General features: G+C 39.7%; 2 protein-coding genes across 4 annotated transcripts in view; one reads left to right on the top strand and one right to left on the bottom strand.

Annotated features, from left to right (window-relative positions):
• Nucleotides 1-9,857, bottom strand: part of LOC130104181 (inhibitory synaptic factor 2A) — a 29,129-nt gene extending 19,272 nt beyond the window's left edge. The window contains exon 1 of the mRNA XM_056270656.1: nt 8,637-9,857. Coding sequence (XP_056126631.1) covers nt 8,637-9,853 — 1,217 coding nt within the window. The 5' untranslated portion in view covers nt 9,854-9,857. The remainder of the gene's footprint in view (nt 1-8,636) is intronic.
• The window catches only part of dock1 (dedicator of cytokinesis 1), a 283,215-nt gene extending 272,777 nt beyond the window's left edge, over nt 1-10,438 (top strand). Inside the window, exon 29 of one of the 3 annotated variants that reach the window (XM_056270649.1) lies at nt 10,172-10,438. In XM_056270649.1, the coding sequence (XP_056126624.1) occupies nt 10,172-10,228 (57 nt within the window). In that variant the 3' untranslated portion in view covers nt 10,229-10,438. The remainder of the gene's footprint in view (nt 1-10,171) is intronic. The other 2 variants (XM_056270648.1, XM_056270650.1) reach the window with 2 other exon arrangements.
• Nucleotides 10,439-12,779: the final 2,341 nt, after the last annotated feature.

Raw genomic sequence — 12,779 nt, 5'->3', positions numbered from 1 at the left:
CACACACTGTTATGGGTAGGTTTAGGTCTGGGGTAGGGTACGTTTATGACGCCTTGGGTTCTGCGTCTCATATTGACGCTAAAGGATGCCATGTGCGTCGGATTTAGACGAGCGTCACCTGTATGACGCCTTGGGATCTGCGTCTCATATTGATGCTAAAGGATGCCATGTGCGTAAGATTTCGACGAAATGTCAAAAGCGTCACATGTATGATGCCTTGGGATGAGAACGGGCTGGACTATTCGTAGTCTGACTGTACGCACCAAACTGTTATGTCTGTACCGGGACGGTTCTGGACGAATACATGTACTGTTACACCCCTGCCATACTGTATAATATTTGTGATTTAACTGTAATCTTTTCTAAATAATAAAGTCTATTTGTGATCAATTATTAGAATGTTATCAAAATATGTAATATTAATTAAGTAACACTGAGCTCACCACAAAATACTCCCCTCTTGGCTGCCTATTAATAGCCTTCATTTCAGGAGTGAGCTTAAAATCTGTCACCCCCTGTGACCTTTAACCCTGTACACAGTCCACAGGAACATGATTTGACATTGCCCAACAGGAGATAAATGCAGATATGTCCACTGCACATGTAGTTTGTATGTTCACACTAGCCTCCGGCCTGCAGAGGAACGTGGAATATGATCTGACAATAGAGTTCATGGCCGCTTTTAGTACTCAGGAATGACCATGGAGACACTTCCCTCGGCTTGATTCCTTCACAAAATCCTCTGGGTTGGACCCGAGGGGATGATGATATCATTTCTGCTGGAGATTTGCTTGATGCGATCATCCTCACCTTAAACAGGCTGCGCTCAGGGGGGCGGAAACGGAAAGTTCAGTAACTAAACCAGTGCCAGTTTCTCACTTTTATCAGTCTTTTTTTTTTTTTTAAGCTGTAGAACTTTGTATGTAAATATTTGATTCAAAGCAAATTATAATCAGCCCAGAAGTGTGTAACGTTTGTTGAAGCGGAAAGCTGTGTTCCTGAATTACTTCATCGCTGTTTTGTACATCAGCAATCAGCGTCACGTCGGCACTCTTAACAGCATGAAAAACAAAACTGTTATTCAAATGCTGAATAAATTATACATGATACTAGAATGCATCTCATTATAGTCACTTCACTGTCACTCACTGGAGGTTAGCGCACTTTCCTGAGACTGAGCCTTACAGGTCAGCACTCACTCACTGACCAGATGAATCTTCAACACCGCGCTAAAATAATTCATATCTTGCTCAAAGTTGTGCATGAGAGTTTTCAGTGTGAATTATGGGATAAGAATATTATGACTAGAAAACATGTCTTGCTATTGACTATCTTGAAAGTTTGCCCAAATAAATGTACTCTACTATTCAAAAGTTCAGTAAGATTTTTATGCTAAACAAGGCTGCATTTATTTGATACAGTAAAATAGTAATATTGTGAAATATTATTGTAATTTTGAAAAGAACAGCCTTCAAATCCTTCATGATCATTCTAATTCGCTGATTTGCTTCTCAAGAAACATTTCTGATTATTATCAATGTTGAAAACAGTTGTGCTGCTTAATATTTTTGTGGAAACTTTTTGCATTTATTTGAAATGGCTTTTGGAACATTATAAATGTCTTCACTGTCACTTTTGATCAGTTTAATGCTTCCTTACTGAAGTATAAATATCCTTAAAAAAGTGAATCAATCCGAGAGCGGTAACATCTCATTCACTTTCTAACATAATAGTTATAATTAATATCGGTGATCTCTGTCTCTTAGCCATTTAATGGTTAAAATGTTGTTCTTATGACAGGAGAATAAATATCTTATTCCGCATATTTAATTGTAAATATAAAACTTTGAAGCTGTATGTATGTGTAATGCTTGTCGTTTTAAAGGTATATTGGTGATCTTTTGCCTGGTAACTGAAGTGAGTCTTATTTTCCTTCCTCTCAGTGAACAGTAGTCAGTGTTTACATCTGATTCTTAGTCTCTTGTATGTGTTGGCTTTGAATATGCCCTGTTTACTCCCTTGAGCAGGAGTTGCTGAGCTGAATATTTCTAATGTTAATAAATGTTAAAACAAATATCATAAATATTCTTTCGTCAACATCTTTTCACTGCCGGTGGCGGTAACATTTCGTCTTGCCAACTCCATCTGTGTGGAGACGTGGGGTCAGAAATTTCGAGAAGCTGCACTTCCAGTTTTGGCTGCCATTAGTAATTACCGCCTGTCGCCAGAACAATTGCTTTGCTGGCAAGTAGGCGACCCATCGACCCCTCCAACTTGTCCCGTGATGAAGGGCCAATGTCAGACTGACAGGAAGCCGACGGAGTGATCAATAGCTCTGACGAGGCATGTTGTCATAACTGTCTGTCTCTCCTACTGTCAATCTGTTTCTTCAACTATACTCTTTCTCTCATTACTGGAACATTCCGGCCAGTGTTTTATTTTGTACTTGTGTATGAGTCAGAGTTTGTACTGTGGTAAGTTCTCCACTCTTTAACTCTTTTGTTTGTTTTTAATGCTTTTGTTGTGTTTAATTTTAACCCAGAATATTCCTTGATTTATTGTTTTGTCTCAATTTTTTTTACCCTTTTAGTATGCTTTATTTGAATTACTATACAGTATATATTTTATTGATGCATTTACCCCATATTCATTTTTTTAAGACGGTAATGCATTTCATTTGGTAATGCATTATTTTGTTTAATCCATTGAGTTCTATATTATTGAATTATTTTTTTTAAATGATTCAATTCATGTTTAAAATGATTTGAATATATATATATATATATAATCTTGAATTTCTTGTCAAATTAGCCATTATGATAAATACAAAGATCGAAAAAACTCTATTTTCTGACATTTTTTATATTAATATAATAATAGTTGTTTTGTTTAGAAAGCATGATCAAACCATTTCCATATTTTACAGTATTTCCTCACACCTATAGTTTTTGTTTTTACACTTATAATACAAATATTTGACTTGATTATTATTTGGCGTAGTACTAGTTTTATTCAGCAGGCTGTTCACCTTCAGGGGTCAGTGATGAGAAATTAAATTATTATTGTCAAAAAGCAAAAATGGAACAAAAAATAAAAAAAATGTTTCTCCGTATCGGTTATCAGACACTTGACACTTTCAGCTCTGAAAAAAAGAAATGAAAATCATTATTGAGTGATATGTAATTTGTTTTACTGGAGATTAGGCTAGATTGCTTTCATGTCAGAGGTGAACAGGACTGGAGTTTGCATTTGTATCCCGATCCCCTTTTCCAGTCAGACTCATTTGAGGCTGCTTGATCGTTCAGAAAAGGAACCGTGTCCTCAGATGGACTGTGCAGCGAAACGCACTGGTCCTCTGTGACTCAGAGAGTCTGACTCTGTTTTTTGGTCTGAGACTGCCTGGTTTTGGGCAGTAGCTCCTCTCCCACTCGGCCATTAACAGCGATCTGTGTGCGACCCCTGAGCTCTGCACCCGCTTCCTTAAAAGGTCAAACTGCGGGGCTTATTGTGAAAAAGAGCGGGACACCGACGGCCATTTTGCCCCTAATGAGAGCATGTGAAGTGCTGTTTGGTGATGCGTGGGGTTTATCTGAGGCTAGTTTCCGTGCCTAATGGGGACAGTGATATATAGCACTGCTGCTGAGAGCCCGGGGTTGGACAGGAGGGCAGAATAATGTTTGTCACAAGGCAATGGATGCCAGTGGTGATCAGACCGAACCCTCCGGAGCGAGGCAATGTGTTGGAATCTAAAAAGGAAGTAAATTATGTTGTATACAGAGAGAGAGAGAAAGAGAAAGAGAAAGAGAAAGAGAAAGAGAGAGATCTTTGGGACACAAGTTGAGTTCTCCCACAAAGGACACTCAATTATTGGGCTCCATATTTGTGCAGATAGCATTGATTACTATTTAAATAGATGGAGAGATAAACAGTTACTGTCAGGAATAATTATTTTAAAAGCTTTAGGTTACAAATTTGTTATTATTATGTCTAACTAATTTTCAGTATGGATGAGCTACTTGCAGCCATTTTTTTTAAGTTCAGAAAATAACAATTATTCTTATGCAGTATGCACCTCACATTTCAGCGAGGCCTGGTTATGATGATGATATATAGACATGTCATCCAGATGAGATGTTGCATGCAACACTAGATATTTTATGTATGCCTATCAGTGGGCAGATAAACTCACTCACTCTCACACACTCACACACTCACTCACTCACTCACTCACTCACTCACTCACTCACTCACTCACTCACTCACTCACACTCACTCACTCACTCACTCACTCACTCACTCACTCACTCACTCACTCACTCACTCACTCACTCACTCACTCACTCACTCACTCACTCACTCACTCACTCACTCACTCACTCACTCACTCACTCACTCACTCACTCACTCACTCACTCACTCACTCACTCACTCACTCACTCACTCACTCACTCACTCACTCACTCACTCACTCACTCACTCACTCTCAATTATGCTTGGATTATTTATTATTCTTGAAATGATTTAATTCATGGGTTTAATATGAATAAAAAATAGAAAATTAATTTAAAAATATTGGAATATATACTATTATTATTGGGATATATATTTTGGAGAGCTCATACTTGTACCACCTGACCGCTGCACCTGTACGGCTCCAAGTAGAACGTCACATGTTGACATCTCAAAGTTACGGTGATTACGACATGGTGTGAACACATTGTTGAATTTATTGCATGTTTTAAGGAAATGTTATTTTTGTTTGTTTCCATGATTCACTTAACCCTCTGGGGACGGCAAACGCACCGGTGCGTTTTGGCAGATTTTTTTCACATAGCAGAAAAATAGACTTAAACTACTCCATCATTTCTGGTCATACAGAGTTAAGACATATTAAAAAATAAACTGTTAAATGTCTACTTTATGTGCCTACCTACAATCGAAATAAAATATTGTGCTTTTGTAAAATAAAGAAAATAAACAGGGTGTGCGTTCTGCCTCTCCGTGTCCGTGAACTTTTTTTCTGGAGCACGGTTCTAAACTTAAACAAAACTCAGCGAATACTATTCACCCAGACATGAGCAATATATGTTTATGATCATTTAAGTTTGTACTTCTAAATTATCTAATTTAAAACTAAAATAAATATTCTCTGTTTATGTAATCTATATAAAAAGAGAGAGGTGTCAGCCGCTCTCATTATCGTTCTCACATCTCATTATTCCGCTAATGTGACACGCCCACGGAGAGCGCGCGCTATTCAAACGCTAATGATCTGAAGCAACACATTGAGACGTGTAAACGCCCATATAAACTCTGTAAACACATTATATTTAGTCAGATTAATGTACTGTCGTCTTGCGCGGCTGTGAGGAATAATCCTGGGACATTTACCTACCTCAGAACAAGTGCTGGTTTATTTTCACTTCGAGGAGCGAGCTGAACTGTAAGTGTTTTATTCTTGTGCTTTGTTCTAATCGCGATATATAATAACGTTAGTGTCTGTAAACGCAAAAATAGCCTACTGTTTAAATTTGAATCATGTTTCTGTGTGTGTGTGTGTGTGTGTGACTAGTTTTGGATAGATTATAAAGTTTTAACTCTAAAATAGACATAAAATAAGCTTTTGTTAGCAGTTTCTGCTCATATGTTAAATATATAGTATGTTTTGTCAATAAACTAATCAACTAAGAATAGTGTTTGTTCGAATGCAAGCTATATCAAAATAATGAATCCTTAACTTTGAAATATGTATGATAAAATGTATTGGCCTACTAAGACATTTATGGAAAAAGACAATTTTCTTTTCAAGATGTTTCTAACTCTAACTTTGAACCAATTCTGTAGAATGGCCCAAATAAACTATTTGAACAGGATTTGTTTCCAGGTATGACTAAAAATTTGCTTTTGACTTTCATTTATATTTTGATTTTTTTATATATACTGTATATATATATATATATATATATATATATATATATATATATATATATATATGTGTGTGTATGTGTGTCTGTGTGTGTGTGTATATTGTCCTTGCATTCTTTCTTGTGTGACACACCTGAATGAAAGGCTCATTAATATGCGGGTCTTTGTCTTCTCAACCACCTAATTATTCACAATGGGGTTGGGCCATTTGCATATTGCCTTGGCTAACAAAAAAATGTTTTTCACAATTTAAAAGAATCTATTGTGTTATGTGAATGATTAGGCAGGATGATTTTCAGATCATTTTGAAGCAAAAACTCTAGGCCACAACTTCCATTAGTCAAAAGTCTTGTGGACACACATTTAGTATGTGTTTTGTGGCTTTATTTCAGAAACTTTAATGTTTAGTTTTTTCAATAACCATGCATAAACAATATTCTCTCAAAAATACAAACATATACATACATGTTGCTCACATATGATGGTAGCCCTGTTTGTGCTAAATAGTGTAATTTCACCTGTGCCATTAATATGTTTATAAGCAACTGAAAAAGCACAAATGTCAGGGCATGTCAAAACATCTCAAGGACCCCAAAAACACCTTGGTCCCCAGAGGATTAATGTTTGTTTTGATCATTAAGTAATACATACCACGCTTTATACTTTACTTTGGAACTGACACAGTTAAGCTACACAACCGCTAGCATTCCCTTTGATCCTGTTGCAACTTTTTGAGTCAAACACCTCTTTGCATGTGTGTTTGTCTGCAGCATGCTTTTGAACACATTGAAAAGATAGTACTACATCACGCCAGCGGTAATGTAGCAGATGTAATTATGAATACATTCACCTACGCCCTCAAGGCACACAACGCCTGTCTTTTGTCATGAGAATGACATTTCTGAGTGTGTGGAATGAGACTAATGTTGCGTATCCACACAAGCATTAACTGTTTCTGCATTGAATGCAGGAAAATGCACTTTCTCAAACCTGAGCTGGGGAATTGAAAACTCTGCCCTGAAAATACATTAAAATATTACTTTAAGTGTAATATCTGCAAAAGTATTATCCATAAGAAACCTCTGAGGCATTTGCTGAGGTTATGTTAGATGATATCCTCTCTGAAACCTAGGCTGAGCTTTATTTGTTTATGTGAAGCGTACCATTAGACGTTTATATAAGTGCTTATACACTGAGGCTTTATAAATTCTCGCTAAAATTATTAAGGCATCGGATAATGCATATATATATATATATATATATATATAGCAAAATAAGTTTTTTTTTGTTCAGGCTGTGGTCCATTGTCCCATGAATCTCAGTTTGTGGTTGAGCGGATCTCTAAACATCCTCATGATGATGATGTCGTCCTCTGGATCAGTTGTTTATAAAATCCTCTTTCTGTGACCTTAATTGTGCTTCAACTATATAAAGTAGACATGTAGTCTTGCGGGTAATTAATGCCGTTTATAATCACTATCCTGGCAGGGTTCCAGTCCTTACATCCCAAAGCATCTTTAGGGAAATATGTGTGTGGATATGCGGGAGATTGAGTCTGCTTCCTGTGCAAACTAAAGTTTTCCTCACTTAACCCAACCTGCCTCAAACATTGGATTTAGTCTTGTAATATCATAGTGTTTATCTAAATTGCATGCAAACTCACCTCATAAGGGGCTCACTTAATGTGTAAATGCTGAAATAATCAGTATGTTATGCCTAGCTGGATGGGTTAAAGATAAATGTGGTGTTGGAATATTTTAAAGTGGTAGTTTAGGGAGATTTGCATGATGCCATGCTGTGGGAATGAGATGGTTTGTCATTGATTTGCCTCTGACTGTAAATATTCAGCTGTTATGCTTGTAAATAATCCTGGGAAACAAAATTTCCCTTTTTGTCCAAATACACTGTGACATTTTCTCTCCTTTGTGAGGTATTTCTGCATTTCTACAACTTTCTCTTCTCTCTTAAAAAGATGTGTCATTGCTTAATGTATCTGCCCTGAAATGGAGCACATTCAGTTGTTATATTAAATAGGTGCTCTTGAAAGTAAAAGGTGTTTGGCATCATTAGTACTATACAGTATTTAGAAGGCCTCCGGCAAATTTCCCAGGTTGAGTCCAAGGTGATAAAAGTCAATATGAAAAAGAGTGCTGCTCTTAAAGTCTTTCTAACCACCCAAAGATGCACTTATCCATCCTAATTAGACCTACTATAGCAGTCAGTCTGAGAACCAAACAATACTTGGGACTGATGTAAAGTGTCGAAATAGTTTCTTGTATCCCATGCATGTATAGAGACAGGCAAAGTGATCCATCTTTTTGTCAACTTTCTGAACAATGTGCATTGCAGCTTGTTAGCACTTTCAACACACTGTATTTTGCATGAGATGTGGATGTCTGGGTAAATGTGCGTAAAAATGCAATTTTGTTGGCACACAATTTAAGGACTTGCTAACCAACCAAAGATGAACTTATCCATTCTAATTAGACTTACTGTAGCAGTCAGTTTGAGAACCAATGTTATTGTGTGTGTGTTTCTTGTATCTCATTTATAACTGAAAATAAACGTTCTGAACAATGTGCATTATAGCTTGTTGGTGCTTTCAACACATTGCAGTTGACATCTTAGGGGAAACGTGTATGGAAATACATTTCTGCTTGGTGCAATTCTGCGGTTACTATTTGCATGCCGGTTAATGTACAGCGTCTTACCCTTCTCTATGAGCTTCTCCTTTTTCCAGCTCCTGAATGACACCCAGCAGCACTTTAATGGTTTCCTGACTGGAGCTGATCATGTTTTCCATGGCTTGGAGCTGCGCTTTAACATCCCCATCCTGATTGACAGGCACTATCTGCTTGCACGCCTCATTATCCGTCCGTAGAGTCCCCGCTACCGTGACGCCCCTGCACGGAGGTGCCGGCATGGGAACGGCTGTGGAGGAGACCGAAGTCACGGGCGCCGCCTCCTCCATGGCCCGCAGCGGTCGAGCGGACAGTGTACCCACGTGGCACTGGACCTGCGTAGTGCAACTGGCCCTCGGGAGCGTCTGTGACTGCAGGCCGTTGAGCTGCAGTGCAGCCTTGCGTTTGCTGCGCTCGGTTGGACTCTCCAAGCACTCCACCTGCGTGAGGGAGTTCCACGCGATGGGTCCCGTCACTTTGGAGGAGGAATCCTGGAGAACATTCCCAGCGCTCTCCCCAGAGTTCAGCAACTGCAGCTTGCCTGAGCGATCAAGAGTTTCGGAGTCTCTCCGGAAGCCCTTACTGTGTTTACTTCTGACGCTACACATCTGATAGTCCGAGTGGTCCGCTCCCGCTATGGTCCTATCAGTCGGACAGGGAAGAACCAGAGCGTCCGAGCACGGCCCGTCCGTTCTCTCCAGACACTCCCTGGCTTGCGGATGTTGCTCTATGGTTGCGACGCACTTGCTGGTGTGCATCAATGCTTTTGTTTTCCTCAGATTATGAGAGGGAGCACACTCACTGCTCGCCACGGTAGCTTTCGCCCTCTTCACATCAATAACAAACCCATCGTCCTGGTCCTTACAGCTCTCCACCGCAGCGGCATGCTTGACCGTGTGTCCTTTCTTTCGCTCAAATGGAAAAGTCTGGTAACGCTTCCTAAGATCCGGTGAGGTTTGCACTCCAGTGCTTTTGGTGACATTGGGAATTGATCGGCGAGCTGGGACGGTCATGTACTTGCGGTACGCCACCTTGTAGAGCGGCTTCCCTCCTCGGGCAGCAGCGGCCTGTTCGTTCTGGGCCTCGCAGATGTCCTTGAAGCGCACCTGAAGGGCCTTGTTGCGCTTGCGCACATGTCGGCTTTCGTCTGACGATCCTTTGACCTCCAGGGCCATGGAGGCCGCTGTTGCCTCTGAGTCCGACTCAGAGTTGGTGAGCATGCATTTACCAGCGTCCTTGCTCACCATGTTTCCTGCAAACACAAACGGTAGAGATATTATTAGTTGAAAGAATGGTGCATTTGCTTTTAGCAACTGTATCTTGCATGCAATTGTGTTAGTAGATTAGATCTGTGCTTAAATGATCTGACACAAATGTGAAAATAATCAGTCATGTAACCACAAAAGGGCACAGCTGCAACATCCTTCATCCACTGGCTCTATGAACATTTCATAAACCGAATTAGCGTCCTCTCCCTCGCTAACCTGCTCGGCTTGTTTGCGGTGAAATTTATGGAGCAATCTCATGAGTGTTGTCTTAGCCCGTGACTTGTGTGTCTGTGACAGTTAATTGCATCTCTTAATCTCGTGTGTTCCTGGAGCGACCGCATGCAGGGAGAATGATCGGAGTGAAACTGCGTCATCTATCTGCCTCCCTGGAGTTCACCATACCTCAGCTCAGCTAACTAATAGAAAGAGAGACACTGTCTGCCCTGTGATTCAGCAGCATCACCCTGACAAACACTTCCAGCTTCCCTCCGAGGCCTGCGTGTCAAACTGCCTTTTTTAGTGCCATGATTCTGTGGAAATATAGGAGTGTTTGATGCTCTGCTTTTTGAGATCATCTGTTTTGAGCATTGTATCTATATATTTTCTTATATATTGAAAAACCACTAGTATATGACATTCTTGTGCATGTATATTTTTATTTGTTATACTTTTTCTCTGATCTTAACTTAAGCTTAACTAGTAACTATATAAAATATCTTCTTTTATATTATTAATAAATACACTCACCGGCCACTTTATTAGGTACCCCATGCTAGTAACGGGTTGGACCCCCTTTTGCCTTCAGAACTGCCTCAATTCTTCGTGGCATAGATTCAACAAGGTGCTGGAAGCATTCCTCAGGGAGTTTGGTCCATATTGACATGATGGCATCACACAGTTGCCGCAGATTTGTCGGCTGCACATCCATGATGCGAATCTCCCGTTCCACCACATCCCAAAGATGCTCTATTGGGTTGAGATCTGGTGACTGTGGAGGCCATTTTAGTACAGTGAACTCATTGTCATGTTCAAGAAACCAATTTGAAATGATTAGAGCTTTGTGACATGGTGGAAGTAGCCATCAGAGGATGGGTACATGGTGGCCATAAAGGGATGGACATGGTCAGAAACAATGCTCAGGTAGGCCGTGGCATTTAAACGATGCCCAATTGGCACTAAGGGGCCTAAAGTGTGCCAGGAAAACATCCCCCACACCATTACACCACCACCACCAGCCTGCACAGTGGTAACAAGGCATGATGGATCCATGTTCTCATTCTGTTTACGCCAAATTCTGACTCTAACATCTGAATGTCTCAACAGAAATCGAGACTCATCAGACCAGGCAACATTTTTCCAGTCTTCAACTGTTCAATTTTGGTGAGTTTTTGCAAATTGTAGCCTCTTTTTCCTATTTGTAGTGGAGATGAGTGGTACCCGGTGGAGTCTTCTGCTGTTGTAGCCCATCCGCCTCAAGGTTGTGCGTGTTGTGGCTTCACAAATGCTTTGCTGCATACCTCGGTTGTAACGAGTGGTTATTTCAGTCACTGTTGCCCTTCTATCAGCTCGAACCAGTCTGGCCATTCTCCTCTGACCTCTGGCATCAACAAGGCATTTCCGCCCACAGAACTGCCGCTCACTGGATGTTTTTTCTTTTTCGGACCATTCTCTGTAAACCCTAGAGATGGTTGTGCGTGAAAATCCCAGTAGATTAGCAGTTTCTGAAATACTCAGACCAGCCCTTCTGGCACCAACAATCATGCCACGTTCAAAGTCACTCAAATCAACTTTCTTCCCCATACTGATGCTTGGTTTGAACTGCAGGAGATTGTCTTGACCATGTCTACATGCCTAAATGCACTGAGTTGCCGCCATGTGATTGGCTGCTTAGAAATTAAGTGTTAACGAGCAGTTGGACAGGTGTACCTAATAAAGTGGCCGGTGAGTGTATGTATATATATATATATATACTTTTCAGATAGATAGATAGATAGATAGATAGATAGTAATTGTTCTTGAAATTTGCTGTTGAAAGTAGATCTGTTTAACTTCTCTGTTATTGTCAGCTGTTTTGTTATAAAGTGTAGGTCTCTGTTTTTTGTGTGGACTAGGATGGTTTTGTGAAATTAAAGGGCAGGTCTATTGCGCACATAACAATGGAGTGAAAATTGTTTTAAAAACATCTCTTGAGACCAGTTCTGTTTTTTTCTGTTGCACTTCATCGAGCTGTTATTGAACACAAGAATGTGCCATAATGGTGTGTATTTGACATGAATCAGCCTAATTATATCGGGCTTCCTTAAAAACAACTAGCCTTTCACACGCACTAGGCCATTATGACTTTTGCACATCCCTAGTTTTTTCTGTCTACTTTTTGATTGACTGTGTTATAGATTTGTTTTCTTCTTCCACAGGAAGGGAAAGATAGTTATGCAATGAGAAAAGCAAACAGGAAAATGAGTCTTTCTTCAAGGTTACAGTTTGATTGTTGTGAATTTTACAGTGATGGCTAACATTACTCAAGCTGGGTGATATCTGAACACAGTAACCCAGGACTTTTGAACCAAATCTGATTTCCGCTCCAGTAACCTTGTCTTTCAAATATGAAAGATTCACAACAACAGATAGGAACCGTCTGAAGCAGCAGCTTTAAACCTTTAGTGTGGCCTAGGATATCTTTAGTCTTATCTTGTAGATCAGCCTATTGTGTTCCAGTTCCTCTTTAACTATTTAACAAGTAGTCTTACAATCTCCCCCACATTTCCCCTCAAGTTTCTGCGATATTCAGTTCTTTCCTTCAATGTGCAATACCGTTCAAAAGTTTGGGGTCAGTAAAAATTAGAATGAAGAAAAGAGAAAGAAAGTTTTTTTAACTTTAAGGATGCATTACACTGATTAAAAGTGA

The sequence above is a fragment of the Rhinichthys klamathensis genome, unplaced genomic scaffold, assembly GCF_029890125.1.
Source record: "Rhinichthys klamathensis goyatoka isolate OS25496 unplaced genomic scaffold, OSU_Roscu_1.1 h1tg000304l_1, whole genome shotgun sequence".
NCBI lineage: Eukaryota > Metazoa > Chordata > Actinopteri > Cypriniformes > Leuciscidae > Rhinichthys > Rhinichthys klamathensis.
Note: the sequence above shows the minus strand (reverse complement) of the source record. Positions and strands in the feature narration are given on the sequence as shown.